General features: G+C 41.9%; 4 protein-coding genes across 5 annotated transcripts in view; all 4 read left to right on the forward strand.

The window, feature by feature from the left end:
* Nucleotides 1-27,858, forward strand: part of LOC310691043 (olfactory receptor 10A2-like) — a gene marked incomplete at its 3' end in the record, with an annotated part of 59,722 nt that overhangs the window by 27,022 nt on the left and 4,842 nt on the right. Inside the window, exon 1 of one of the 2 annotated variants that reach the window (XM_083470642.1) lies at nucleotides 26,117-26,195. The exons of the other annotated variant lie outside the window; for it this stretch is intronic. Of the gene's footprint in view, nucleotides 1-26,116; nucleotides 26,196-27,858 lie in introns of those variants that run through there. 2 annotated transcript variants of the gene reach the window in all.
* Nucleotides 4,664-5,617, forward strand: LOC310692538 (olfactory receptor 10A7-like; the record flags this gene model as incomplete). The annotated part of the gene is made up of 1 exon (XM_083473484.1): nucleotides 4,664-5,617. One exon carries the CDS (start codon nucleotides 4,664-4,666, stop codon nucleotides 5,615-5,617), a length of 954 nt encoding a protein of 317 aa, XP_083329610.1.
* Nucleotides 13,970-15,470, forward strand: LOC310692539 (olfactory receptor 10A2-like; the record flags this gene model as incomplete). The annotated part of the gene is made up of 2 exons (XM_083473485.1): nucleotides 13,970-14,006; nucleotides 14,516-15,470. Exon 2 carries the CDS (start codon nucleotides 14,517-14,519, stop codon nucleotides 15,468-15,470), a length of 954 nt encoding a protein of 317 aa, XP_083329611.1. The 5' UTR covers nucleotides 13,970-14,006; nucleotide 14,516.
* Nucleotides 20,545-27,467, forward strand: LOC310691074 (olfactory receptor 10A2-like; the record flags this gene model as incomplete). Its single annotated transcript, XM_083470674.1, has 2 exons — nucleotides 20,545-20,658; nucleotides 26,628-27,467. 2 exons carry the CDS (start codon nucleotides 20,545-20,547, stop codon nucleotides 27,465-27,467), a joined length of 954 nt encoding a protein of 317 aa, XP_083326800.1.

The raw sequence follows: 27,858 nt of genomic DNA on the forward strand, positions 1-27,858 counted from the left end.
ACCTAATGTCAGAGAAAAAAGTTATCTCATTCTTTGGCTGTGCCATGCAGCTGTTCTTCTATGTTTTCCTTGGAGCTGCTGTGTGTTACCTCCTGGCTATTATGGCATATGACCGCTACCTGGCCATCTGCCACCCTTTGCATTATATGAGGCTCATGACCAGGAGGGCTTGCTTCCTGTTGGTTTCTGGATGCTGGCTCAGTGGGTTGTCCATATCGCTTATGGAGACATGGTTGGTATTTTCCCTCCCCTTCTGTGGCCCAGGTATCATCAATCACTTCTTCTGTGATATCCGCCCATTAGTAAGATTGCACTGCCCAACTACGTACATAAACGAGGTGGAGAGAATTCTAACTGTCTTCCTGGTTCTCATCACACCATTCATATTTATCCTGGTCTCCTACATTCTCATATTTCTAGCTATTTTGAAAATCACTGCAGTAGATGGTAGGCAAAAAGCTCTTGGTACGTGCTCGTCACATTTGCTCTCTGTGGTCCTCTTCTTTGGCACAGCTATGTTCACATACTTGAGGCCAAGTTCTAGTTATCCAGCTCCTACAGACAAATTTCTCTCCCTCACCTTTACTGTGGCTCCAGCCATGTTCAATCCTGTTATCTACAGCCTGAGGAACAGACAAATGAAACATGCCCTGAGCAGTTTGTTAGCCAAAAGCAGACAGTTTGTAGGCATGGGAAACATTCATTTTGGTGTCTGACTAATTAAACAATCAATCTCTTTGGAAATGGCTACGCACCTCTTAAGGGCCAAATCTCTAGGTTATTCTTGTGACCCAATTGTCCTTTATCCCTTCAGAAATTGGTGATGCCAGAGCAGGGGTAGGGTATCTTTTGTCCTCTGGTTGCTGTTGGCCTCAGTGGTAAGAAGAAGAAGAAGAAGAAGAAGAAGAAGAGGAGTAGTAGTTTGGATTTGATACCCCGCCTTTCACTCCCCTTAAGGAGTCTCAAAGCGGCTAACATTCTCCTTTCCCTTCCTCCCCCACAACAAAACTCTGTGAGGTGAGTGAGGCTGAGAGACTTCAGAGAAGTGTGACTAGCCCAAGGTCACCCAGCAGCTGCACACAGAGGAGTGGGTAATCGAACCCGGTTCACCAGATTACAAGTCTACCGCTCTTAACCACTACACCACACTCTCTCTCATTCTCTCTTAGGAATGATGGCAACTGCAGTCCAACAACATCCAAAGGACAACAGACTCCTCATCCCTGCACTAGGTTGAGACTGCATTTCTTAGTGCAGAAAGTATTGATCTAATGTGTAGAGATCTTTCCTATTCTAATTAGTTCAAGAGGGTTCTAGAAGCTTCTCTGTGTGAAAGAAACTTCATGATATTTGGGTTATTCCCTCAGAGAAGCTGAGTACAGCTGGTTTGAACTGGTTCTCTTCTCTCTTCTGTCAAGGTCATGCTGACTGTAAAACTAAGGCCCAAAGGAGCCTGGGTTTCACTTTCTCTTTCTATCTCTTTTCCTTCTGGTGTGGTGTTCTATACTGTACATAGTACAGTGGTACTTTGGGTTACAGATGCTTCAGATTACAGACGCTTCAGGTTACAGACTCTGCTAAACTGGAAGTATTACCTCGTGTTAAGAACTTTGCTTCAGGATGAGAATAGAAATCGCGTGGCGGTGGTGCGGCAGCAGCAGGAGGCCCCATTAGCTAAAGTCGTACCTCAGTTTAAGAACAGTTTCAGGTTAAGAACGGACCTTCAGAATGAATTATGTTCTTAACCCGAGGTACCACTGTATGCTTAGTGTTAAGGTTTACATTTATAAGTTACTGTAAGTTTAAGTTAAGTCTGCTGTAACTGGATTTCTTATGGACAGGGCCAATCCTGAATGTATTGGATTTGTGACCATTGTGCTCATTTGCCTTCAGTAGCAGTAAAGCTCTGCAATTGCCTCTTGTCTATTTTTTGGGAAGCCTGCAACATATTTAAGTTGTTACTCTGCTAACTATACATTGGAATCTACTCTGGATCAATATTGAGTAGAATTACATGACAGAAACATGCAGTTGCAGTTGGAGCTGACCTACGCAGAAGCAACAATCATGCCACAAAAGTAACAAAAGGGCCTGAATAAAAGATCAAAATTGATATTTTAGTGTGGCAGCACCAGCGCTTTGGAACTTCCTGCCTGTTGACATGAGGTAGGCACCTTGACTGTAATCTATTTTGTGCCTGCTAAGAAACATTTTTGTTTAGACAAGCCTACCCAAACATCTAGGGTGCTGATGTATGTCTTATCTGTTCTTAGTTTACTGCTGATTTCATTTTTTGAATATTTTCAATAGTTGATATTAACTGTTTTTCCTGATCGTTTTATTCTCTTAATGACTTTGAAGTTTGTCTTTACAATCAAGCGATGTATACTTTTTATTAAATAAATAAATTAAATCATAAAAATACATCATATATTAAATTGCCTATAAAGTTTTTCTCTCCCTTTAGAAACATCAGCAGCTATTCATTAGGTCTGTGCATATGGCCCGCAAAGACCCACAATCCTGAACTGAATCAGGACAATCTGGGAAAGTGAATCAAGGCTTGCCCCAGGGACTGGTGGACTTTGGGTTTATCTGCCCCCCCCCAATATTTTATTCAAGTTGGTATCCCTGGCAGCACCTAAGTGACAACCATAAGGTACAAACATGGGCAATGCATATAGCAGTCCAGAATGAATACTCAATAAATAGCTGATGTTGCCTAACCTGGCTACAAATTTTGTACAAAGAAGTCAGGATGAATTCTCCATAAACAGGTCATCTAGAAGTGACCTTACAAGCAAGCTGAACCACCTAAATACTTACTTTCTTATTTCAAAATATTTTTTTATAATCTCCATGTCTGGGAGATTATATGTGTGTGTGTATACTGACTACATTGGTCATTATAAGAGCAACAGGGAGTGATTTTCATGAATGATTTAGACCAGGCTTGGTTTCACCAAGAAAGGGTATAGTTGGCCCAATGTGATATATAAGGCAAAGTCAATAAGACGTACAAAGGAAGCAGGGAAGAACTTTAATTCCCCTCCTTCCACAACTGCCAGTATGGATAGGCCAATCAGGCCAGAGCTATCAAGTAAGCTGTCACCACACCTGCTTAGCACCCTCTGCCCCCAGATGGGGATGATTTTCCCCAGATAGGGAGGACCCAAGGTAAGTACCGTAATAAGCAGGGAAGACCTAACCTTCCTGGCTGTACTCTGAGCCCAATGTGGCCTTCTTTTCTTCATCATTCCCCAATTTGAACACATGTAGCATGACTCCGAAATGGTTTAGACACATTAGAAGAAAATTTCCTTTCAGTTTGGTGGAAATAGACAAAGGAGCTGAAAATAAGAAAAACAAAATATCACTATGTGATATCAGGAAAGAAACACTCCTAACAATGGGCTGGGTTCACAACCAAGTGCTGTTGCTGGTTTCCATTTTGTTTGTATGAGTCACTCAAAGTGATATGCGAAAATTAAAAGCAAATATTATAAGTCAATATTAAGCAAGGGGGGGGGGAGAAACACTAACAGTGCATTCCAGTACATTTCTGCTCAGAAGTAAATTCCCTTGAGATTAAAAAGGCTCACATTCAGGTAGGTGGATAAAGGATTGAAGCAAACAAATCATGCACTAAAGTGGTGACATGCAGCAAACCAGCAAATGTGTACAGAGACCTGTGCATGTTCGTACAATCGTATGTCCCTTCAAGCAAAGGATTTTAAAAGAACTGTCACAATGAATAACCTTAATAACGCATGTGGCCACTCCAACTGTCATTCATTGTGATCTGTTTGGGAGCACAGCTCCCAGAGGGAAGAATATGGGAAAATAAAACATGGCCATTGTGGCTGGTGAAGAGGCAAATACATTGCAAGCAGCCTAAGATCCCTGCCTTCTATCAGTGTGGCTGAAAAATCACTAGTGCCACTGGTGAGTCAAGAGCAGAGAGCTGGGTGTGACCTTCCAGGTATTCCGTAAGTACGAGATTATTTTCTTTTGAAGGCTTTGGCTTGTTTCACTCTTAGTACACTCCTCATGATTGATACTAAATTATTTCTTGGACAATTATTATTTTTCAAGTTTGATGCATTTATTGAGGAACAATCCTACCAAAGGTTGGCACTTATAAATCCTATTTTTAATAAAGAAAATGATGATTATATGAATTGCATTTTCCATGAAATCGGTCAATGATTATTAAAATAAAACTTCCCCATATTAAGAAGACATGGGAGCTATAAGCGTAATTTAGAATATTTATTATAAGATCACTTCTAAATCCTATTGATTTCAGTTAAATACTTTATTCTATTCTAGCACTGAAAACAACAGGGCTTAAAACTGATGTAGCTAGATCAGCTATTTATAATATAAAATTTACACGAGATAACAGTAGTTAAAAGCATGTCATGTAGTTATATTCCACTCATTCTTCAAAGAGTTCATGAAAGCTTAAATATAATGCATAGAAGGTATAATATGAAGACAATGCTAGAACCAGAATTTAGTAACTTCTGTTTTAGAAGTATGCTATGTGACTTTGGATCATTCCCTGATCTGCTAGGTACTCTTATAACAGAGTTCCACATATACACTATATAAAAAGATTTTGTAGAACCAATCATATCCTAAATTCATGTTTTCCAGGATGCATAACAGAAAAGAACACATTCTACAAAACAGTACAACACCAGCAGCGTTCATCCTCCTGGGTCTTTCTGATGATCCAAACCTGCAAAGTGCATTATTCTCCACTTTCCTGGCACTTTATATCATTATTCTGACAGGAAACCTTCTCATCATTCTTCTGACATTGGTTGACTCTGCCCTCCACACCCCCATGTATTTCTTCCTAAGAAACCTGTCTTTTCTGGAGATCTGCTACACATCAGTCAATGTCCCTAAGATGCTGGCAAACCTCCATTCTGGAAATAAATCCATCTCCTTCATCGGATGTGCTGTGCAGACCTACTTTGATTTCTTCCTTGGTGGGTCAGAATGTTTCCTTTTGGCCGCAATGGCCTATGATCGATATGTTGCCATTTGTAAGCCCTTACACTACCACGTCCTGATGAGCCAAAAAGTTTATACTACTTTAGCTGTGGTATCTTGGTTAAGTGGGTTTCTGATGTCCTTTGGTCACACCAGCATGGTGTTTACTGTCTCCTACTGTGGCTCAAATGTGATCAATCACTTTGTCTGTGACATCCCTCCTTTGCTGAAATTGGCTTGTGGGGACACCTCAAGGGTTGAAATTGCAGTCTTTGTGGTGGCTATGATTTTTGTGACTTTTCCTTTTATCCTGATCTTGATGTCTTATGCGGGCATTATAACCACCATTGTGAAGATCTCCTCCTCAGAGGGTCGGAAGAAGACCTTCTCCACCTGCTCTTCACACCTCATTGTGGTGACCTTGTTCTATGGTTCTGCTTGTATTACATATTTGAAGCCAAATTCCACTTACTCACCAAACACTGACAAATTTCTCTCACTTTTCTATACAATTATCGGTCCCATTTTGAACCCCCTCATTTACAGCTTGAGGAATAAAGAGGTAAAGGGTGCCTTTAAAAGAATTTGGGACAGAAGACCCTTTCGGTGAGAAAAATGAACTGACATATTGTGGAAGTTCCAAAATAGGTACGGACTTGTTCCTACTGATTTCTGAAAGCATTAGCTTGGATCCAGAATGATTTAGTAGACCTGTGGTCCCCTTAAAATTAATGGCATTAAGTTAATTATGCTTTAATATATGATCCTTGATTTAAATGGGAATTTAATTCATTTGACCTTGCCTGTATCTGCCTAACAACTCAAACAGTGGGATAATTTATAGTAAATAAATTTGTGTGAGGAAAGATTGTGCTTCCCTCCTAGTGAAATCTACAAAAATCCCCCAAAAGATATCTCAGTGAGGGTTGAAGATTCCTCCTAAACATTTTGTACAGTGGTACCTTGGGTTACATATGCTTCAGATTACACACACTTCAGGTTACAGACTCCACTAACCCAGAAATAGTACCTCGGGTTAAGAACTTTGCTTCAGCATGAGAACAGAAATTGTGCTCCAGCGGTGCGGCAGCAGCAGAAGGTCCCATTAGCTAAAGTGGTGCTTCAGGTTAAGAACAGTTTCAGGTTAAGTACGGACCTCCAGAACGAATTAAGTACTTAACCCGAGGTACCACTGTATTGGGGAATGGATGGAAAACTATTGGGGGAAGTGTGAATCATCCTCAATTAAGCTTGGAACCTAATATAACTTAATATGAAAGTCATTCTCTGTCGGAAAGTTTCCTGCCCCTTCATCCCCAACCATTGGAGCCGAAGGGTAAATCGCAAGCTTTGTCTGCAAAAGGTCCCATGTTCAGTTCAGGCAGGGCTGGGAAAGATTTTTACCTGAAACTCTGGGGAACTTCTGCCAAGCTACATCCAGAGGTGGGGTTTATTGCATGAGTTTTTCCGGTTATGATGCTAGTGCTTCTGTCCCAATTTCTCACATTCCTTATGCACTGCAATAGCAGCTACATTCCAGAACTGTGGTGTTTTTTATATTTAAAAAATTGCTAAAATGCTGAACTACATTATAAAGGACAGGAAAGAATTATATGCAGGGATACTGCCCACATTTTGTCACATGAACTCACAATGCAATAATTCCCTCCGTTTGGACCTTCTCCTAGCATGCTTCTGTTCCAGTGGTGTTTTCGTTTGTCTATTTCATCCAGTATAAAGAACCCTAAATCTACCTTTCTTCTGCATTGATTTCCAAAATTTGCAGAGACTAAATTAGTGTTGATTGACGTCCCCCTGGCTACTGACTGCCTTGTGATTGTCTGGACAATGCCCAGATATCATTCAAGACCTACCTGGATCAAACCTGTTGGAACGGTTGCCATATAGCCCATTGTCTCTCAACATCCCTCATATTACTTGACCATCATGGACACTCCACATTTCCCTTTTTTACAGGGATAGTCCTGGATTTACAGATGTTGTCTCAGTTTCTGGTTCGATCCCAGAATGTCCCGCTTTTTCTTAGGATGTCCCTATTTTCATTGGAGAAATTTTGGAGGTATGGAGTTAGGCAACCCCCAAGCCAAGGAAATAAGTAACTATACAGCCTTTGAAGGATGCATTGTATAGGGAATGTGTTTTTAATGTTTAATGTTTTTTATGTTTTTATATATGTTGGAAGCCACACAGATTGGCTGGGGCAACCCAGTCAGATGGGCAAGGGATTGATAACAACAACAACAACAACAACAACAATAATAATAATAATAAGAGGGTGTCCTTGGAGACATGTTGGAGGGTTTGAAATCAATGCTGCTACTTTGCACAGAATGAGACCCAAAGACTGATTGTAAGTAGCTGCAGTAAGATAGGTCCTGCAGGAGGTTGAACCAGTTGACCCTCAGAGTCCCTTCCAACTCTGCAGTTCTATGCTATCATTATAGCAAGGCATGGGATAACCTGTGGAATTATTACTATTGTTGTTATCGTTGAACTACCATTTGTCCTCTTACTTTCTGCTTAGCTCTTAATAAACTTCATCCAAATAACTGTCTGGATTATCATGTGTATTGTTGCCAAACCCAAATGGAATTTTTCACTTATGTGTCTACAACATTTTGGAGTCATTCTATATGTGTTAAGATTGGAGTCTGCCAAAGAAGAGAAAGCTACATTGGGGTCAGAAAAGATCCAAGAACGCTAGGTGCTCTCTGTGTCTCCCCTCCTCATTACCTGCTTTGGATCCTCTGAAATCACCCTTTGGCTGCAGAGTATATTAAGCAGATGGGGGAGGGGCAGCTTACTTGCTGGTTCGGGCATAACTGACCTACACCCAGACTGACAGCAGTGGAAGGAAGGGAACGAAATTTCTCCCCAATCCTTTCACTGTACGTTTTATGAGCTTTGTTTTGTATACCAAATGGTGGTAACTACAACTTTTATTGGTGAAACCAAGCCTGGTCTCAGTCATTCAGGACAATCACCCCTGTAGCCCTTTCAAAGACTTATAATGGCCAAGGTAGAATATGCAAATCTATCATCTATATCTACCTATCTATCTATCTGTCATCTATCTATCTAATCAAAAGATCTCACTTTGGGGAGGAAAAGTAAGGATTTCAGTGGTCCAGCTTGCTATTAAGGTCAGTTCCCGATGATCTGTTTATTTAGCATTCATACTTTGTACAATGTTTGTGGCAAGGATAGGCGTCACCCACACTTACATTTTCTCCACGCTTTCCAGAAATTGTCTGCAATTTAAAGCTTCTTTTCTGAATGCTTCCACATCACCTCCTCCAGAGCTTCCTCATGAAAAAACACTCTTTAAAGTTGAATTGGAGCAAATGTCAAACCTCAGAAAACCCGAATTGACATTTGCCTTGATTCTGCCTGGAAGAGTGGGTTTTCATGGGGAAAGCGCTGGCATGGGGGGTGGGGAACCAAGGACACAGAGATTTAAATCCCGTATTTGTGCCTGGAAAATGATGGGGAACCGAGCATTAATTCTTGTTTGTTTGCAATAGGTTATACAATATGGTCAAGAAAGTGTTTTAACATTACAGTATATTTGTTGGAATCAATCTGTCTCAATCAATCTGATTGTTTGAGGGCAATCAAACCACTGAATTGGCAGAAATGAATGGATGTTCTGGGCTGCTCAGATGACAAGACCCCTTTCTCAACCTCACTGATGTGGTCGAGAAAAAACACCAATACATTTGACACCAGCTTAGCTGCAGGAGTTGTCCCAGAAGACAGCTTCTGGGAGCCACAGGTGACAGCTGAGTGGAGGGTGGGGACCAAAGGGAAACAAACTACCCAAGAAGAATCATTTGTGTACCAACAGAGGCACTACCCCTCCCCACCCCATTCACCCCATGCAAGGGGTTAGACTAGATGACCCTTGGGTCCCTTCCAACTCTACAGTTCTATAATTCTATGTGTGCATAGCCATATGTGTCGCGTATTCCACGCGGCGTTTTCAGCAAAGCACTAAGAGTTCCAGGTTTTTCAGTGCAGTCCTTTTTAATGTGAGTTATATACAGGCATTTACAAAAGAAACAGTCCACACAGAGTACTTACAAACGAATACTCTCCACCACAGCACCATCACACTACAGCACAACCACAACACCCCCTGTTAAACAGGCTTTCCTTTTTAAAACAGGTGGTAGCCAATTACACTAATCACACTCCTGCTGAGTCACTCTGACCCAGCAGAGTATTGCATCATCCTGTTGAAGCCTGCAGACTTATCCAGTATCCTGCGAATCCCAACACTCCTCCTTAAGTCAAAGGCTTGAGACCCAATAATTCTCTTAAGTCTCGAAATTTAGGAGCATCCAAACATTTTGTATACAAATCTGCCACATTACATTTTGTGTTACAGTGCTGTACCTTTAACACATTTCTTTCCAAAGCATTTTTCACATTTCCGTATCTTATCGCAATATGTTTACTCTTGCTCTTAAAGTTCTGTTGGTTAGCAAGCTGTTGTGCAGCCATGTTGTCACTTAGCACAGTGATTGGCATTTCAGAAGGTATTCCAAGCTCTTTTGTTAGGCAAGCAAACCACTCTATTTGTGATACACATTCGCTTATGGCTGAGTACTCTGCTTCACAAGTACTTGTGGCAACAAATGTTTGTTTCTGGGATTTCCACTGAACCAGGGCATTTCCAATATATATGGCATAGCCAGTGGTAGACTTTCCATTTTCTCTGTCCCCCCAGCTGGCATCAGCGTATGCATACACTTGCTGATCATATCCTGTATCCAGCACCAGTTTGTAATCTTTTGTGCCTTTCAGATACCTTAGGATTCTTTTAAGTGCTACCCAATCTCTCTGAGCCGGGTCTGCACTCCTTTGGCTTAACATGTGCACTGCCAATGTTATGTCGGGTCTTGTCCAACAACTTAAATATAACAGAGAACCCAACAGAGAATGAAACGCTGTTGTATTCTCACATTTTTGCCCTTCTGGTTCATTTTTGTACTGGGTAGTTATGGGAGTGTCAACCTCATTTGCCCTCTCCATTCCATAGATCTTCAGTAACTTTTCGATTTTTTCCTTCTGACTCAGAGAGTAAACGCCCTCTTCATTTCTCTGAACCTCTACTCCTAAGTAATTCTGAATCTCTCCCAAATACTTCAGTTTGTATTTGTTACCTAGGCTGTTTATAAACCAAGACACTTGCTTTTGTGCAGTTGTTATTAGACAGATATCATCAACATACAAAAGTAAATAACAAACACTTCCTTGCACCATTGCTGAATATAAACAGGAATCAGCCAGGCTTTGTTTGAATCCCATCTTTTTCAAAGTTGTGTCTATGCATTCATGCCATAGACGTGCACTTTGGTGTAAACCGTATAGTGCCCTTTGCAGTTTTAACACCATACTGTCTTTTTCTAGCTCATAACCTGGTATTTGCTGTAAATACACCTCGGCGTCAATAGGAGCATTTAAATATGCTGAGGCAACATCAAAATGATTAACTTTTAACCCTTTCAGACTTGCCATTGCTAAAACTGATTTTACTGTTTCAGCCTTTGCTGTTGGGGCAAACACTTCATCATAATGTATCATTTTCCTCTGTGTAAAGCCCCGTGCAACCAACCTGGCTTTCCTCTGACAACTACCATCAGCCAGCTTTTTCACTTTAAAAACCCACTTGCAGCTTATGGGCTTTTTACCTTTAGGCAATTCTGTAGGTACAAACACATTGTTGTTTAGCAGAGAGTTATACTCTGCCTGCATTGCCTTTAACCACGCCTCTTTCTCTAGAGTAGGTAACTCTTGCACTTCTTCAAAGTTTTCTGGCTCAGTTACACAAACCTGGTTTATGGTGGCTGGGAACCCATAACGGTCTGGAGGTTGACCTTTATTACTTCTTGCAGACCTCCTTGGTTCATTAATCTCACCCCCTGGGCTACCTTCAGGACTGCTTTTGGGGTGGATTGACTCTGGAGATCTACCTCCTCCTGTCCCTGTTGCACTTTCTTCTTTCCCCTGCTCCATGCTAGCAGCTGGAGAAAAATGCTCAACCTTTACTTCCTCCCTTTCAGTTTCTCTGGGAGAGCTGCCACTTCTTAGCTTTGTTTTAACTGCCTTTTCAGGTATGCTCGGCAGTAAAACTTTTTCTGGCAGCAGGTTTGCATGTATCTTGGGCCAATTTCTTTGCTCATTAAAGCTGGCTGATCGACTATAACTCAAAAGGTTTTTATCATCTTCAAACCTGTAGGCTTTCGTACCACTTTCATACCCAAGAAATAGCAACTGCTGTGCCCTTTTCCCACCTTTTCTTCGGTTTTTCACAGGTATGTCAACCCATGCCTTTGTCCCAAAGATTCTTAAATGTTGCAAACTGGGACTTTTGTTATAGAGAATTTTATAGGGTATGTCATCTAGTACCCTTGACCACAAGCGATTCCCAATATAATTCGCGGTCTTAATACTTTCAGCCCAGTACTTAATTGGAAGATTTGCATCTGCTAACAATGCTTTCATTTGTGTCTGCAAGACACCTCCCCTACGCTCTGCTACTCCGTTCTCCTGAGGCGTGGCCACATTGGTAAGCCTATGTTTAATCCCTTGGGCACACAACCAGTTTCTTAGGGAGCTTGCCATAAACTCCCCTCCCCTGTCTGATTGAATAGAGGACACCTTTTCACCAAGTTGCCTTTCTACCCTTCTTACCCAGAACTTCAAAGTTTGGGCAACATCAGACTTTTGCTTTAATGGATAGACCCAGCCAAATCTAGAAAAATCATCCACTAGGATTAAACAATACTTGTTGTGGGAGACACTTGGTGGAAAAGGACCAGTTACATCAGCATGAATCAACTCCAGTGGTTTTTTGGTTTCTCTTTGGCTTGCTCTTCCTACTGGGCAAGCCCTGCTTTTAACCTCCTTGCAGATATTGCAGTCTAAGTAATTATCACAACTTTTAATGTTTTTCATCCCCCCACACAACTCCAATGTTTTGTTTAGCACCTTATAGCTAGCATGAGCCAGACGCCTGTGCAGGAGATGAATACACATATCATGGGTCGGGACATTTTGCACATTTGCAACCTTAGATTCACACTGCAGTACATACATATTAGTTCTAAGGCTAGCATTTGCCAACACTGCCCCATTTTGCTTTATCTGGCATTGATCTCCCACAAAATTTACTTCAAAGCCTGCTTTTGCCAAATCAGGAATGCTCAGGAGATTGTTTTGCAAACTAGGCACACACAACACATTCCTGAATGTGTGTCCCAGCTGTGGGAACACAACCTCCCCCTCACAAACCACATTAGCTTTCTGGCCCGTAGCAAGACTTACATGTTTTTTGTTTGAAGCCCTAGCATCAGTTAGCAGTCCTTTTCTTTTACAAAAGGTTTGAGAAGCTCCACTGTCCAGAACCCACAGCTCCTCATTTTCCTGACCATCTGCAGACACCCAAGCGGTAGAGTCTCTCTGCTGCCTCCTGTGCTTCTGCTGTTTTTGCTGCTTTCTCGGGCAGTCCCGAAGCAGATGTCCACTGGACTTGCAGCAAAAACACCTTTTTACTTTGTTGACCACCGGCTGGTCTGCAGCAGCTCCTCCTGGCTGTTTCTCCGGCTCCCGACACCTCTGCTCTTCCCGGCTGTTGTTCCCTCTGGGATGCTCCAACAGCTGGGCTGAGGTCATCTTTCGCTCTGCACGCCTGTCCTCCTCTGCATACAACCGTCCGGTCACGTATTCCAGAGTCAGCTTATCAGTCTCTACAGACTCAAGGGAGTTGACCAGCATATCATAGCTGTCATCAAGGGAACTCAGGACTATAAAGACTTTGTCCTCTTCCCCCACAGGCCTCCCTCTTAAGGCTAGCTCCTGGAAACAGCCTGTTAGGAATTTTAGGTGGTTTACCAGGGAGTCCCCCGGTTTCTTCCGACACCGGTACAGTCTCCTGGTCAGTGTTATCAGTGAGCTAGCCGTCTCTCGCACATGGACAGCCTTGAGCGCATTCCACGCCTCACTTGCCATCACCTTATCAGCTACGTAGACTAGCTGGCTGTCGTCCACTCCAAGGATGATCGTAGCCAAAGCTTTCTCATCCTTTTCAAGCTGGGCCTCTGCTAGTGCCAGCTTTTCATCGTCGTCCTCATCCTCCTCAGGGGGCTGCGGTGGAGTTTCCACCACCTTCCACAGGCCCTCACGCTTGAGGAAGTGTTGCATGCGGACCGACCAGGTGCTGTAGTTCGTGGCCGTCAGCTTCTCCAGCAACACGCCAGTTCTGGACTGCTCCATCCCTGCAGCTCACCTCCAGCACCCACGGCTAGATAACTGCCACCTGTACTCTGGCGCAGCGGAAGCGTGCTGGGCCCATAACCCTGTCGCGTATTCCACGCGGCGTTTTCAGCAAAGCACTAAGAGTTCCAGGTTTTTCAGTGCAGTCCTTTTTAATGTGAGTTATATACAGGCATTTACAAAAGAAACAGTCCACACAGAGTACTTACAAACGAATACTCTCCACCACAGCACCATCACACTACAGCACAACCACAACACCCCCTGTTAAACAGGCTTTCCTTTTTAAAACAGGTGGTAGCCAATTACACTAATCACACTCCTGCTGAGTCACTCTGACCCAGCAGAGTATTGCATCATCCTGTTGAAGCCTGCAGACTTATCCAGTATCCTGCGAATCCCAACAATATGCCCCATAGAACAAAGAATGAAGGGCTTTAAAGTCATCTTAATAGAAATATCACAATGGATAACTGAATAGCTACATTAATGCATCTGCCTGATCAGTGAGTATTCATTGTGATCTGTCTTGGAGCACAGCTCCCATAGGGAAGAATTTGGCAGAATAAAACATGGTGAAGAGGCAAATACACTGAAAGCAGCCTAGGATCACTATGTTCTATAACTGTGCCTGAGAAATCTCTAGTGCAACTAAGGCTTCAGGAACAGAGAGCTGGGTGTGACCTTCCAGGGCTTCAGTAAGTACCAGATTGTTTTCTTTTGAAGCCTTTGGCATGTTTCACTCTGAAGGAACACACTTCGTAAATTCTTTCTCTTGAATGATACTAAATTATTTTTGGACAATGTTTATTTTTCAAGTTTGATGCCTTTTAATAATGTTATTTAGGAACAATCCTACCAAAGGTTAGCACTTGCTATGTTTAATAAAGAAAATTATATAGATGGAAATGAATATATAGATGGAAATTTCAGAGAAATCTCTTGTATGATTATTAAAAAAATCTTCCCCATATGAACAAGACACAGAAGCTATAGGTATAATTTGGAATTTTTATTATAAGATCACTGCTAAATCCTATTGATTCCAATCAAGTTAAACACTGCAGTATGTGCCTTTGAATCATTCCCTGATCAGCTAGGCAGTCCTTGAACAAGGTTCCACATATAATCTATATAAAGAGATTTTGTATAGCCAAACAATCATATCCTAAATTACAGTAATCAGTTCTTTATGTTCTCTTTCCAGGATGCAGAACAGAAAAGAATACACTCTACAAAACAGTACAACACCAGCTAAATTCATCCTCCTGGGTCTTTCTGATGATCCAAACCTGCAAAGTGCATTATTCTTCACTTTCCTGGTACTCTATATCATCACTCTCGCAGGAAACCTTCTCATCATTCTTCTGACATTGGTTGACCCTGCCCTCCACACCCCCATGTATTTCTTCCTAAGAAACCTGTCTTTTCTGGAGATCGGCTACACATCAGTCAATGTCCCTAAGATGCTGGCAAACCTCCTTTCTGGAAATAAATCCATCTCTTTCATCGGATGTGCTCTGCAGACCTACTTTATATTCTTCCTTGGTGGGTCAGAATGTTTCCTGTTGGCCGCAATGGCCTATGATCGATATGTTGCCATTTGTAAGCCCTTACGCTACCCTGTCCTGATGAGCCAAAAGGTTTATACTACTTTAGCTGGAGCATCTTGGTTAAGTGGGTTTCTGATGTCCTTTGGACACACCACCATGATGTTTACTCTCTCCTATTGTGGCTCCAATGTGATTAACCACTTCTTTTGTGACATCCCTCCTTTGCTGAAATTGGCTTGTGGGGACACCTCAAGGGTTGAAATTGCAGTCTTTGTGGCAACTATGATTTTTGGGACTTTGCCTTTTATCCTGATCTTGATGTCTTATGCTGGCATTATAAGCACCATTTTGAAGATCTCGTCCTCTGAAGGTCGGAAGAAAACCTTTTCCACCTGCTCTTCACATCTCATTGTGGTGACCTTGTTTTATGGTTCTGGTTGTATTACATATTTGAAGCCCAATTCCACTTACTCACCAAACACTGACAAATTTCTCTCCCTTTTCTATACTGTTATTGGTCCCATTTTGAACCCCCTCATATACAGCCTGAGGAATAAAGAGGTAAAGGGTGCCTTTAAAAGAATTTGGGATAGAAGACCCTTTCGGTGATAAAAATGAACTGACATATTGTGGGAGTTCCAAAATACGTACAGACTTGTATCTACTAATTTCTGAAAGCATTAGCTTGGATCCATAATTTTTTATTAGAACTGTGGTCCCCTTAAAATTAATGGGATTAAGTTAATTATGCTTTAATATATGTCCCTTGATTTAAATGGGAATTTAATTTATCTAACCTTGCCTTTATCTACCCAACAGCTCAAACAGTAGGACAATTTATTGTAAACAAATTTTTGTGAGGAAAATTGTGGTTCCCTCCTAGTGAAATCTCCAAAAATCCCCCCAAAAATATCTTAGTGAGGGTTGAGGATTCCTCCTAAACAATTTTTGTTGGGGAATGGATTGAAAACTATTGGAGGAAGTGGGAATAATCCCCGATTAAGCTTGGAACCTAATATAACTTAATATGAAGGTCATTCTCTGACACAAAATTTCCTGTCCCTTCATCCAATACCATCGGAGCCCAAGGGTAGATCGCATGCTTTGTTTGCAAAAGGTCCCATGTTCAGTCCAGACAGTGCTGGGAAAGATTTTTTTCCTGAAATTCTGGGAAACCTCTGCCAAACTGCATTCAGAGGTGGGGTTTATTGCATGAGTTTTTCCGTTATGCTAGTGCTTCTGTCCCAATTTCTAACATCCCTTTTGCACTTCAATAGCAGCTGCATTCCAGAATTGTGGTTTTTTTAAAACAACAACTACAACACAACAACAACTTGCTTCTCCACCATGCTGCATTAGATTTTAAATGGCAGGAAAGAATTATATGCAGGGATACTGCCCACATTTTGTCACATGAACTCACAATGCAATAATTCCCTCTCTTTGGACTTCTCCTAGCATGCTTCTGTTCCAGAGGTGTTTCCATTTGTCTGAATCAGCCAGTACAAAGAAGCCCAAACCCATCTTTTTTCTGCATTAATTTCCAAAATTTGCAGAGACTAAATTAGCACTGATTGACATTCCCCTGGCTACTGACTGCCTTGTGATTGTCTGGGCAGTGCCAGATATCATGGAAGACCTACTTGGATCAAAACTCTTAGAAGTGAATTGTTGCCATATAGCCCATTGTCTCTCAACATCCCTCATATAACTTGACCATCACAGACCCTCCATGTTTTCCTTTTTTTTACAAGGACAGTCCTGGAGTAACAGAAGCTGTCTCAGTTTGATCCCAGAATGCCCCACTTTTCGTTAGAATGTCCCTATTTTCACTGGAGAAATATTGTGTGTATGGAGTTAGGCACCCCCCCCCCCCCGAGCCAATTACATAAGTAACTATAGAGCCTTTAGAAGATATCTGAAGATATCTCTATAGGGAAGTTTTTAAACATTTTATTCAGTTTTTATATATTTGGGAAGCCACCAAGAGTGGTTGGGGCAACCCAGGCATATGGGCAGCGAATTTATAATGATAGCAGCAGCAGCAGCAACACTAATAATAATAATAATAATAATAATAATAATAATAATAATATTAGAAGAAGATGTCCCACTTTTCATTGGAGAAATATTGGAGGGTCTGCAATCAATGCTGCTATTTTGCACAGAATGAGACCCAAAGGCTGATTGTAAGTAGCTGCAGTAAGATAGGTACTACAGGTGGTTGAACTAGTTAACCCTCAGGGTTCCTTCCAAGTCTACGATTCTATGATACTATGATAGGCAGGCATGGGATAACCTATGGGTAATTTTTTTATTTTTTTATTTTGTTGAAGCAACTTCCTGTCTTCCATTTGTCCTCTTACTTTCTGCTTAGCTCTTAATAAACTTCATCAAAATAACTGCATTATCGTGTGTATTGCTGCTGGATCCAAAGGGAATTTTTCACTTATGTGTATACACCATTTTGGAGTCATACTACATGTGATAAGATTGGAGTCTGCCAAAGAAGAGAAAGCTACATTGGGGTCAGAGAAGATCCAGGAAGGCTAGGTGCTCTCTGTATCTCCCCTCCTCATTACCTGCCTTGGATCCTCTGAAATCACCCATTTGGGGGCAGAGCATGTTAAGGAGGTGGGGGGAGGAGATTACTTGCTAGTTCTGGCTTAACTGGCCTACACCCAGACTGACAGCGGTGGAAGGAAGGGAACAAAGGTTCTCCCCACTCCTTCCACTGTACCTTTTGCCAACTTTGTTTTGTATGCCAAATGGTGGTAACTACAACTTTTATTGGTGAAACCAAGCCTGGTCTCAGTCATTCAGGACAATCACCCCTGTAGCCCTTTCAAAGACTTATAATTGCCAATGTAGAATATGTAAACCTGTCTGTCTGTCTGTCAATCTATCTATCTATCTATCTTCTATCGCAGGGACACGGGTAGTGCTGTGGTCCGAATAACTGAGCCTCTTGGGCTTGCCGATCTGAAGGCTGGCATTTCGAATCCCTGTTATAGGATGAGCTCCCCTTGCTCTGACCCAGATCCTGCCAACCCAGCAGTTCGAAAGCATACCAGCGTGAGTAGATAAATAGGTACTGCTAGTGCAGGAAGGTAAACAGTGTTTCTGTGCGCTTGTTTCCATCTTGGTGCCCCTTGCACCAGAAGCAGTTTAGTCATGCTGGCCACATGACCCAGAAAGCTGTCAGTAGACAAATGCCAGCTCCCTCGGCCTGAAAGCGAGATGAGCGCCACAACCCCATAGCCGCCTTTGACTGGACTTAACCATCCAGGGATCCGTTACCTTTGACCTACCTATGTATCTATCATCTCCATTTCTATCTCTATCTATCATCTATCTATCATCTATCTATCTATCATCTATCTCTATCATCTATCTATCTATCTATCTATCTATCTATCTATCATCTATCTATCTATGTCAGCTTCGTTTCAGAGCTGGCAGAGACTGGGAATGAGAACAGACAAAGAGAGATAAGGACACTGGAATGTGAGAGGGAGGAGGGACAGCCTAGTGGCATGGCTTCAGAGAACAGAGAGCAGGCAGCAGATAGCAATGGTAACCTGATCCCTGAGCATAGTGAGCAAGGAAAGGGGAGTCAGAGCAGAGATACACAAAATAGCAGTCTTAGCTCAGAAACAGAGGGAGGGAGACTGGGAATAGCCAGCCCAAAAATTCGAGGGCGCGAAAAGGTCGGTGAGAGGAGGGGAAAAGAGCAAAAGCGAAAGGGCTTTTTCCCCTGTTGGAGGAAGAGGAAGGGGTGGAGTTTAGACTCGGCAACTGCGAACTTGGAGTCAGACACGGAGTGAAGGAGCTCCAAAGTGATTTATGTGCAATAAACCTGAGATAATTACTACCAGTGTCTCGCTTCTTTGGGAGAGCCAAGCCATTACTCCAGTGGCGTAGCGTGGGTTGTCAGCGCCCGGGGCAAGGCAAGTAATTTGCGCCCCCTAACCCGTGGATTTGCGCCCCCTAACCTGTGGATTTGCGCCCCCTAACCCTAACCCCCAGATGTTGCGCCCGGTGCGGCCGGCCCCCCCTGCACCCCCACGCTACGCCACTGCATTACTCTATCTATCTATCTATCTATCTATCTATCTATCTATCTATCTATCAACAAACACATCTCTCTCTTGGGGGAAAAAGGATGTTAGTGGTCCAGCTTGATATTAAGGTCAGTTCGAGATGGCCTGTTTATTAAGCATTCTTACTGATTTCTTTGTACAAAGTTTCTGGCAAGCTTAGGCATCTTCCACTCTTATCCTTTCGTCACACTTTCCAGACAGGGTTGAAAGTTTAAAGCTTCATTTCTGAATGCTTCCACATTACCTTCCCAAGAGCTTCCTTGTGAAAATCCACTCTTCAGAGTGGAATTGGAGCAAATGTAACACCTCAGAAAACCTGAATTGACATTTGCCCTGATTCTGCCTGGAAGAGTGGGTTTTCATGGTGAAAGCTCTGGTGTAGGGGGGAAAAAAATCCCACAAAGATGCAGAGATTTAAATCTCGGACCTATGCCCGGAAAATGATGGGGGAAAGGTTAGTATAGATAAACCCTTAGACAACATCAGGTATTTACTGAGCATTAATTCTTGTTTGTTGGCAGAAGGTTATACAACTTGGTCAAGAAAGTGTTTTCCCATTATATTTGTTGGCCTCAGTCTGCCTCAGGAGATAATCAAACCACTGGATTGGCAGAATTGAAGGGCCGTCCTGGACACAAGCCTGAGCAGTGTGTATTGAGGTTCTGGGCTGCTCACATGACAAGACCCCTTTTTCAACTTCACAGATGTGGTCGAGAGGAAAACAGCAATACATTTGGCACCAGCTTAACTGCGGGAATTGTCCCAAAAGACAGATTCTGGGAACCACAGGTAACAGCTGAGTGGAGGGTGGAGACCAGAGGGGAACAAACTACACAAGAAGAATCATGTGTGTACCAACAGAGGTACCACCTGTCCCAAACCCATATGCCCCATGCAAGAGGTTGGACTAGATGACCCTTGGGTCCCTTCCAACTCTACAATTCTATAATTCTATGTCTGCACAATCATATGCCCCATAGAACAAAGGATGAGGGCTTTAAAGTTAATATAGTAGAAATATCACAATGGATAACTGAATAGCTACATTAATGCATCTGCCTGATCAGAGAGTTACTCATTGTGATCTGTCTTGGAGCACGGCTCCCAGAGGGAAGAATCTGGCAAAATAAAACATGGTGAAGAGGCAAATACACTGAAAGCAGCCTAAGATCACTCACTACCTTCTATAATTGTGCCTGAGAAATCTCTAGTGCAACTAGGGTGTCAGGACAGAGAGCTGGGTGTGACCTTCCAGGGCTTCAGTAAGTACCAGATTGTTTTCTTTTGTAGCCTTTGACATGTTTCACTCTGCAGGAACACACTTTGTACATTCTTTCTCATGAATGATACTAATTAATTTCTTGGATAATGTTTATTTTTCAAGTTTGATGCCTTTTAATAATGTTATTTAGGAACAATCCTACCAAAGCTTAGCACTTGCTATGTTTAATAAAGAAAATGATTATTATAGAGCCTGGCAGTCATTGAACAGAGTTCCACATATAATCTATATTAAAAGATTGTGTATAGCTGAACAATCTTACTCTATCTTCATCAGGTCTTTATGTTCTCTTTCCAGGATGCAGAACAAAAAAGAATACATTCTACAAAACAGTTCAGCACCAGCTAAATTCATCCTCCTGGGTCTTTCTGATGATCCAAACCTGCAAAGTGCATTGTTCTCCACTTTCCTGGTACTCTATATCATCACTCTGGCAGGAAACCTTCCCATCTTTCTTTTGACATTTGCTGACCCTGCCCTCCACACCCCCATGTATTTCTTCCTAAGAAACCTGTCTTTTCTGGAGATCTGCTACACATCAGTCAATGTCCCTAAGATGCTGGCAAACCTCCTTTCTGGAAATAAATCCATCTCCTTCATCGGATGTGCTCTGCAGACCTACTTTGTATTCTTCCTTGGTGGGTCAGAATGTTTCCTCTTGGCCTCAATGGCCTATGATCGATATGTTGCCATTTGTAAGCCTTTACACTACTCCGTCCTGATGAGCGAAAATATTTATATTACTTTAGCTGTGGCATCTTGGCTAAGTGGGTTTTTGATGTCCTTTGGACTCACCAGCATGGTGTTTACTGTCTCCTACTGTGGCTCCAATGTGATCAACCACTTCTTTTGTGACATCCCTCCTTTGCTGAAATTGGCTTGTGGGGACACCTCAGGGGTTGAGATTTCAGTCTTTGTGGCCACTATGATTTTTGTGACTTTGCCTTTTATCCTGATCTTGATATCTTATGCTGGCATCATTACAAGCATTTTGAAGATCTCGTCCTCTGAAGGTCGGAAGAAAACCTTCTCCACCTGCTCTTCACACCTCATTGTGGTGACCTTGTTCTATGGGTCTGCTTGTATTACATATTTGAAGCCCAATTCCACTTACTCATCAAACACTGGAAAATTCCTCTCCCTTTTCTATACTGTTATCGGTCCCATTTTGAACCCCCTCATATACAGCTTGAGGAATAAAGAGGTAAAACGTGCCTTTAAAAGAATCTGGAGTAGAAAGCGTTTTGGGTGATAAAAATACATAACTGTATTGAGGGTGTCACAAAACAGGTAGGGACTTGTGCCTACTAACTTCAGAAATCATTAACTTGGATGCAGAATGATTTAGTTGAACTGTGGTCCAATTAAAATTAAAGGGATTAAGTTAATTTTGGTTTAATATATGTCCCTTGATTTAAATGGCAATTTTTGTCATCTAACCTTGCCTGTATCTACCTAACAACTCAAACAGTCGGATAATTTATAGCAAATAAATTTGTGTGAGGAAAGATTCTTGTTCCCTCCTAGTGAAATCACAAGAAATCCCCCAAAAGATATCTCTGCGAGAGTTGAGGATTTCTCTTAAACAATTTGTGTTGGGGAATAGATGGAAAACTATTGGGGGAAGTGTGAATCATCCTCGAATAAGCTTGGAACCTAATATAACAATATCTCTGTCAGAATGTTTCCTGTCCCTTCATCCATTAACATCGGAGCCCAAGGGTAGATTGCAAGCTTTGTATGCAAAAGGTCCCATGTTCAGTCCAGGAGGGCTGAGAAAGAATTTTCCTGAAACTCTAGGGAACTTCTGCCAAGCTGCATTCAGATGTGGGGTTTATTGCATGTGTTTTGCCGGTTATGAAACTAGTGCTTCTGTCCCAATTTCTAACATCCTTTTTGCACTTCAATAGCTGCTGCATTCCAGAACTGTGGGTTTTTGTTGTTGTTGTTTTTTTAAAAAATGCTATTCCACCATGCTGCACTAGATTTTAAATGGCAGGAAAGAATTATATGCAGGGATACTGCCCACATTTTGTCACATGTACTCAAACACAATAATTCCCTCTCTTTGGACTTCTCCTAGCATGCTTCTGTTCCGGAGGCGTTTCCATTTGTCTGAATCAGCTAGTATAAAGAAGCCCAAACCCACCTTTTTCTGCATTAATTTCCAAAATTTGCAGAGTCTAAATTAGCATTGATTGGCATTCCCCTGGCTACTGACTGCCTTGTGATCGTCTGGACAATGCCAGATATATTCAAGATCTACGTGGATAAAAACTCTTAGAAATGAACTGTTGTCATATGGCCCATTGTCTCTGAACATCCCTCATATTACTTGACCATCATAGACCCTCCACATTTCCCGTTTTGACAGGGATAGTCCTGGATTTACTGAAGCTGTCTCAGTTTCTGATTCGATCCCAGAATGTCCCGCTTTTCCTTAGGATGTCCCTATTTTCATTGGAGAAATGTTGGAGGTATGGAGTTAGGCATCTCCCGAGCCCGTAAGTAAGTAACTATAGAGAAGTAACTATAGAGCCAACTATAGTTAAGTAACTATAGCGCCTGAAGGTTGCCCTGTATGGGGCAGTTTTTAAACATTTTATTCAGTTTTTTTATATGTTGGAAGCCACCCAGAGTGGCTGGGGCAACCCAGTCATATGGCAAGGGGATTTATAATGATAGCAGCAGCAGCAACAACAACAACAACAACAACACTAAAGAAAATAATATTACTAGAAGATGTCCCTCTTTTCATTAGATAGATATTGGAGAGTCTGTAATCAATGCTGCTACTTTGCACAGAATGAGACCCAAAGGCTGATTGTAAGTAGCTGCAGTAAGATAGGTACTACGGGAGGTTGAACCAGTTGACCCTCAGGGTCCCTTCCAACTCTACGATTCTATGATACTGTGATAGGCAGGCATGGGTTAACCTGTGGGTGGATTTCTTATTTTTATTTTATCTTATTGAAGCAAATTTCTGTCCTCCATTTGCTCTCTTACTTTCTGCTTAGCTCTTAATAAACTTCATCAAAATAACTGCATGGATTATCATGTGTATTGTTGCCAGACCAAAAGGGAATTTTTCACTTGTGTGTCTACAACATTTTTTTTTTAATGAATAATTTTTTATTAACCGACCAATCACATCAAATCAAACCAAATTACATAAATTCCAGATTACACAGCCGAATTTTAAATTTTTGTTGGGGGTACCCATATTTCAAGTTCCAAAGGGGATCCATCAACTTCTTGCTTCTTGCTGCTGTTTTAATGTCCACAAGTCTAACCTTATGATGTTCACAGTACTATCCAGTCCTTTCTTATTGTTTTTCCACATCTCTTGTTGTTATTTTCATATATTTTTCCTTTCTCTTTGTGACCTCTGATAGTCTCCGCAAGCTGGTTAGAACAGTTTGTAATCCTGCGTGAATTTTTTTTTTTAATCCAATAGCCATATCCAGACGTTTTCCATATAACATCACTTCCATACATCAAAACAGTCTTAGCATCATTAATCTTCACCAATCTGCCTCCTTTCTCAAAACCTCTGAGGAGATTCACCAGGAATGCAGTCTGAAAACAAGTCCGTTCCTGCTCCCAGCTATAAATCCTTTGGCAAGATGGCGACTCCAAATTAATTACTGTGCCATTCCAAAAGCTCTTATTGCTTCTCGATCTCCATAAAGCATACTTTTGGTTAAAGTTTATCTCCACACAGACCTGCTTGGGTCAGTTCAACCAACGATTCTAATGAGGAGGGGTTCTTGTAAATCACATAGAAGGAAAGTAAAAAAGGTTCCCCCCCCCCATTCAGTCCCGTTGTCAACATACCCAGCCTTTGGTGTATCTTCATCGTAAAATATTCCTGTTTCTCCAATTCGTCGTCTTCTTTCGCAGAGGTCACTTAAATTAGCCGACTTCACTCCCCTTCTTCACTTGAAATATGTGCATTTGCTTCTTTTGTAATTAATTATTCCAAATTGCTGCAACTAGTGCGCGATCAGAGACAGCGTCCAGGAGAGCCGAGGTCCACACGGGGGCATTCTGCCTAGTGCCCTCACCCGCTTCTTTCGAATTAGGGGGTGATTTGTGGGCACAGCAGGCAAGGGCAGTGTTCCCCATTTCCTTGGGGCAACAACGGAGGCTGCCTACTCCCATAACAGCCTCTTAATTACCCCGTGTGGGTCGGAGAGATGGTATTGTCAGCCATCTTCCAATATGCCCCTAGTGGCCCCCCGTGTCTACAACATTTTGGAGTCATGCTACATATGATAAGAATGGAGTCTGCCAAGTATGAGAAAGCTACATTGGGGTCAGAGAAGATCCAGGAAAGCTAGGTGCCCTCTGTGTCTCCTCTCCTCATTACCAGCCTAGGATCCTCTGAAACCACCCATTTGGGGGCAGAGCATGTTAAGGAGGTGGGGGGGGAGGAGATTACTTTCTAGTTCTGCTTAACTGGCCTACACCCAGACTGACAACAGTGGAAAGAAAGGGACAAAGCTTCTCCCCACTCCTACCACTGTACCTTTTACCAGTGTACTTTGTATGCCACATGCTGCCAACTACAACTTTTATTGGTGAAATCAAGCCTAGTCTCAGTCATTCATGAAAATTACCCCTATAGCCCTTTCAAAAGCCAATGTAGAATTTCTTTCTTTCTTTCTTTCTTTCTTTCTTTCTTTCTTTCTTTCTTTCTTTCTTTCTCTCTCTCTCTCTCTCTCTCCCTTCCTTCCTTCCTTCCTTCCTTCCTTCCTTTCTCTATCTATCTATAATCTATCTATCATCATTATCATCTATCATCAAACACATCTCTCTGTTGGAAAAAAAAAAATAGTGGTCCAGCTTGCTAGTAAAGTCAGTTCTAAATTACCTATTTATTGTGCATTCATACAGATTTCTTTGTACAGTTTGTGGCAAGGTAAAGCATCATCCACACTTACCTTTTCTCCACGCTTTCCAGACATTGTCTGCAATTTAAAGCTTCTTTTCTGAATACATCCACACCACCACCTCCAGAGCTTTCTCATAAAAACACACTCTTTAAAGTTGAATAGGAGCAAATGTCAAACCTCAGAAAACCCGAATTGACATTTGCTCTGATTCTGCCTGGAAGAGTGGATTTTCATGGAGAAAGCTCTGGCATGTGGGGTGGGGGGTGGGGAGAGACCAAGGACACAATATCGGATTTGTGACTGGAAAATGATGGGGAACTGAGCATTAATTATTGTTTGTTCGCAGGAGGTTATACAATGTGGTCAAGAAAGTGTTTTCCCATTACAGTATATTTGTTGGCATCAGTCTGTCTCAGAAGACAATCAAACCACTGAATTGGCAGAAATGAATGGATATTCTGGCCTGCCCAGATGACAAGACCCCCTTCTCAACCTCACTGATGTAGTCAGGATGAAACAGCAATACATTTGACACCAGCTTAACTGCAGGAGTTGTCCCAGAAGACAGCTTCTGGGAGCCACAGGTAACAGCTGAGTGGAGGGTGGGGACCAAAGGGGACCAAACTACCTCAGAAGAATCATGTCTGTAACAACAGAGGTACTACCCCTCCTCAAACACCCCACACACCCCATGCAGGGGCTTGGACTTGATGATCCTTACGTCCCTTCCAACTCTACAATTCTATAATTCTAAGTCTGCACGGTCGTATTCCCCATAGAACGAAGGATGAAGGGCTTTAAAATTATTTTAAAAGAACTATCACAGTGGATAACTGAATAGCTACATTAATGAATCTGCCTGCTCAGTGAATAATTCATTGTGATCTGTCCTGGAGCAGAGCTCCCAGAGGGAAGAATCTGGCAGAATAAAACATGGTGAAGAGGCAAATACACTGAAAGCAGCGTATACCTTCTATAACTGTGGCTGAGAAATCTCTAGTGCAATTAGGGCTTCAGGAACAGAGAGCTGGGTGTGACCTTCCAGTGTTCAGTAAGTACCAGATTGTTTTCTTTTGAAGCCTTTGACATGTTTCACTCTGAAGGAATACACTTTGTACATTCTTTCTCATGAATGATACTAAATAATTTCTTGGACAATGTTTATTTTTCAAGTTTGATGCCTTTTAATAATCTTATTTAGGAACAATGCTACCAAAGGTTACCACTTGCTATGTTTAATAAAGAACATGACTTTTATAGAGCCTGGCAGTCCTTGAACAGAGTTCCACATATAATCTATATAAAAAGATTGTGTATAGCCAAACAATCTTACTCTAAACTCATCAGTTCCTTATGTTCTCTTTCCAGGATGCAGAACAGAAAAGGATACATTGTACAAAACAGTACAACACCAGCAACGTTCATCCTCCTGGGTCTTTCTGACGATCCAAACCTGCAAAGTGCATTATTCTTCACTTTCCTGGCACTTTATATCATCACTCTGACAGGAAACCTTCTCATCATTCTTCTGACATTGGCTGACCCTGCCCTGCACACCCCTATGTATTTCTTCCTAAGAAACCTGTCTTTTCTGGAGATCTGCTACACATCAGTCAATATCCCTAAGATGCTGGCAAACCTCCTTTCTGGAAATAAATCCATCTCCTTCATTGGATGTGCTCTGCAGACCTACTTTGATTTCTTCTTCGGTGGGTCAGAATGTTTCCTCTTGGCCTCAATGGCCTATGATCGATATGTTGCCATTTGTAAGCCCTTACACTACCACGTCCTGATGAGCCAAAAAGTTTCTATTACTTTAGCTGTGGCATCTTGGCTAAGTGGGTTTCTGATGTCCTTTGGACACACCAGTATGGTGTTTACTGTCTCCTACTGTGGCTCCAATGTGATCAACCACTTCTTTTGTGACATCCCTCCTTTGCTGAAATTGGCTTGTGGGGACACCTCAAGGGTAGAAATTGCAGTCTTTGTGGTGGCTATGATTTTTGTGACTTTGCCTTTTATCCTGATCTTGATGTCTTATGCTGGCATTATAACCACCATTTTGAAGATCTCGTCCTCTGAAGGTCGGAAGAAGACCTTCTCCACCTGCTCTTCACACCTCATTGTGGTGACCTTGTTCTATGGTTCTGCTTGTATTACATATTTGAAGCCCAATTCCACTTACTCACCAAACACTGGCAAATTTCTCTCCCTTTTCTATACTATTATCGGTCCCATTTTGAACCCCCTCATATACAGCTTGAGGAATAAAGAGGTAAAACATGCCTTTAAAAGAATCTGGAGTAGAAAGCCTTTTGGCTGACATAACTGACATATCTGTATTGTGGGAGTTAAAAACAGGTAGGGACTTGTACCTACTAATTTCTGAAAGAATTAGTTTGGATCCAGAATGATTTAGTCGAACTGTAGTCCCCTTAAAATTAATGGGATTAAGTTAATTATGCTTTAATATATGTCCCTTGATTTAAATTGGTATTTAATTTATATAACCTTGCCTGTATCTACCTAACAACTCAAACAGTGGGATAATTTATAGTAAATAAATTTGTGTGAGGAAAGATTGTGGTTCCCTCCTAGTGAAATCACAAGAAATCTCCCCAAAGATATCTCTGCGAGTGTTGAGGATTTCTCTTAAACAATTTGTGTTGGGGAATAGATGGGAAACTATTGGGGGAAGTGTGAATCATCCTCCA

The sequence above is a fragment of the Podarcis liolepis genome, assembly GCF_965112155.1.
Source record: "Podarcis liolepis genome assembly, chromosome: 13".
Lineage (NCBI taxonomy): Eukaryota > Metazoa > Chordata > Lepidosauria > Squamata > Lacertidae > Podarcis > Podarcis liolepis.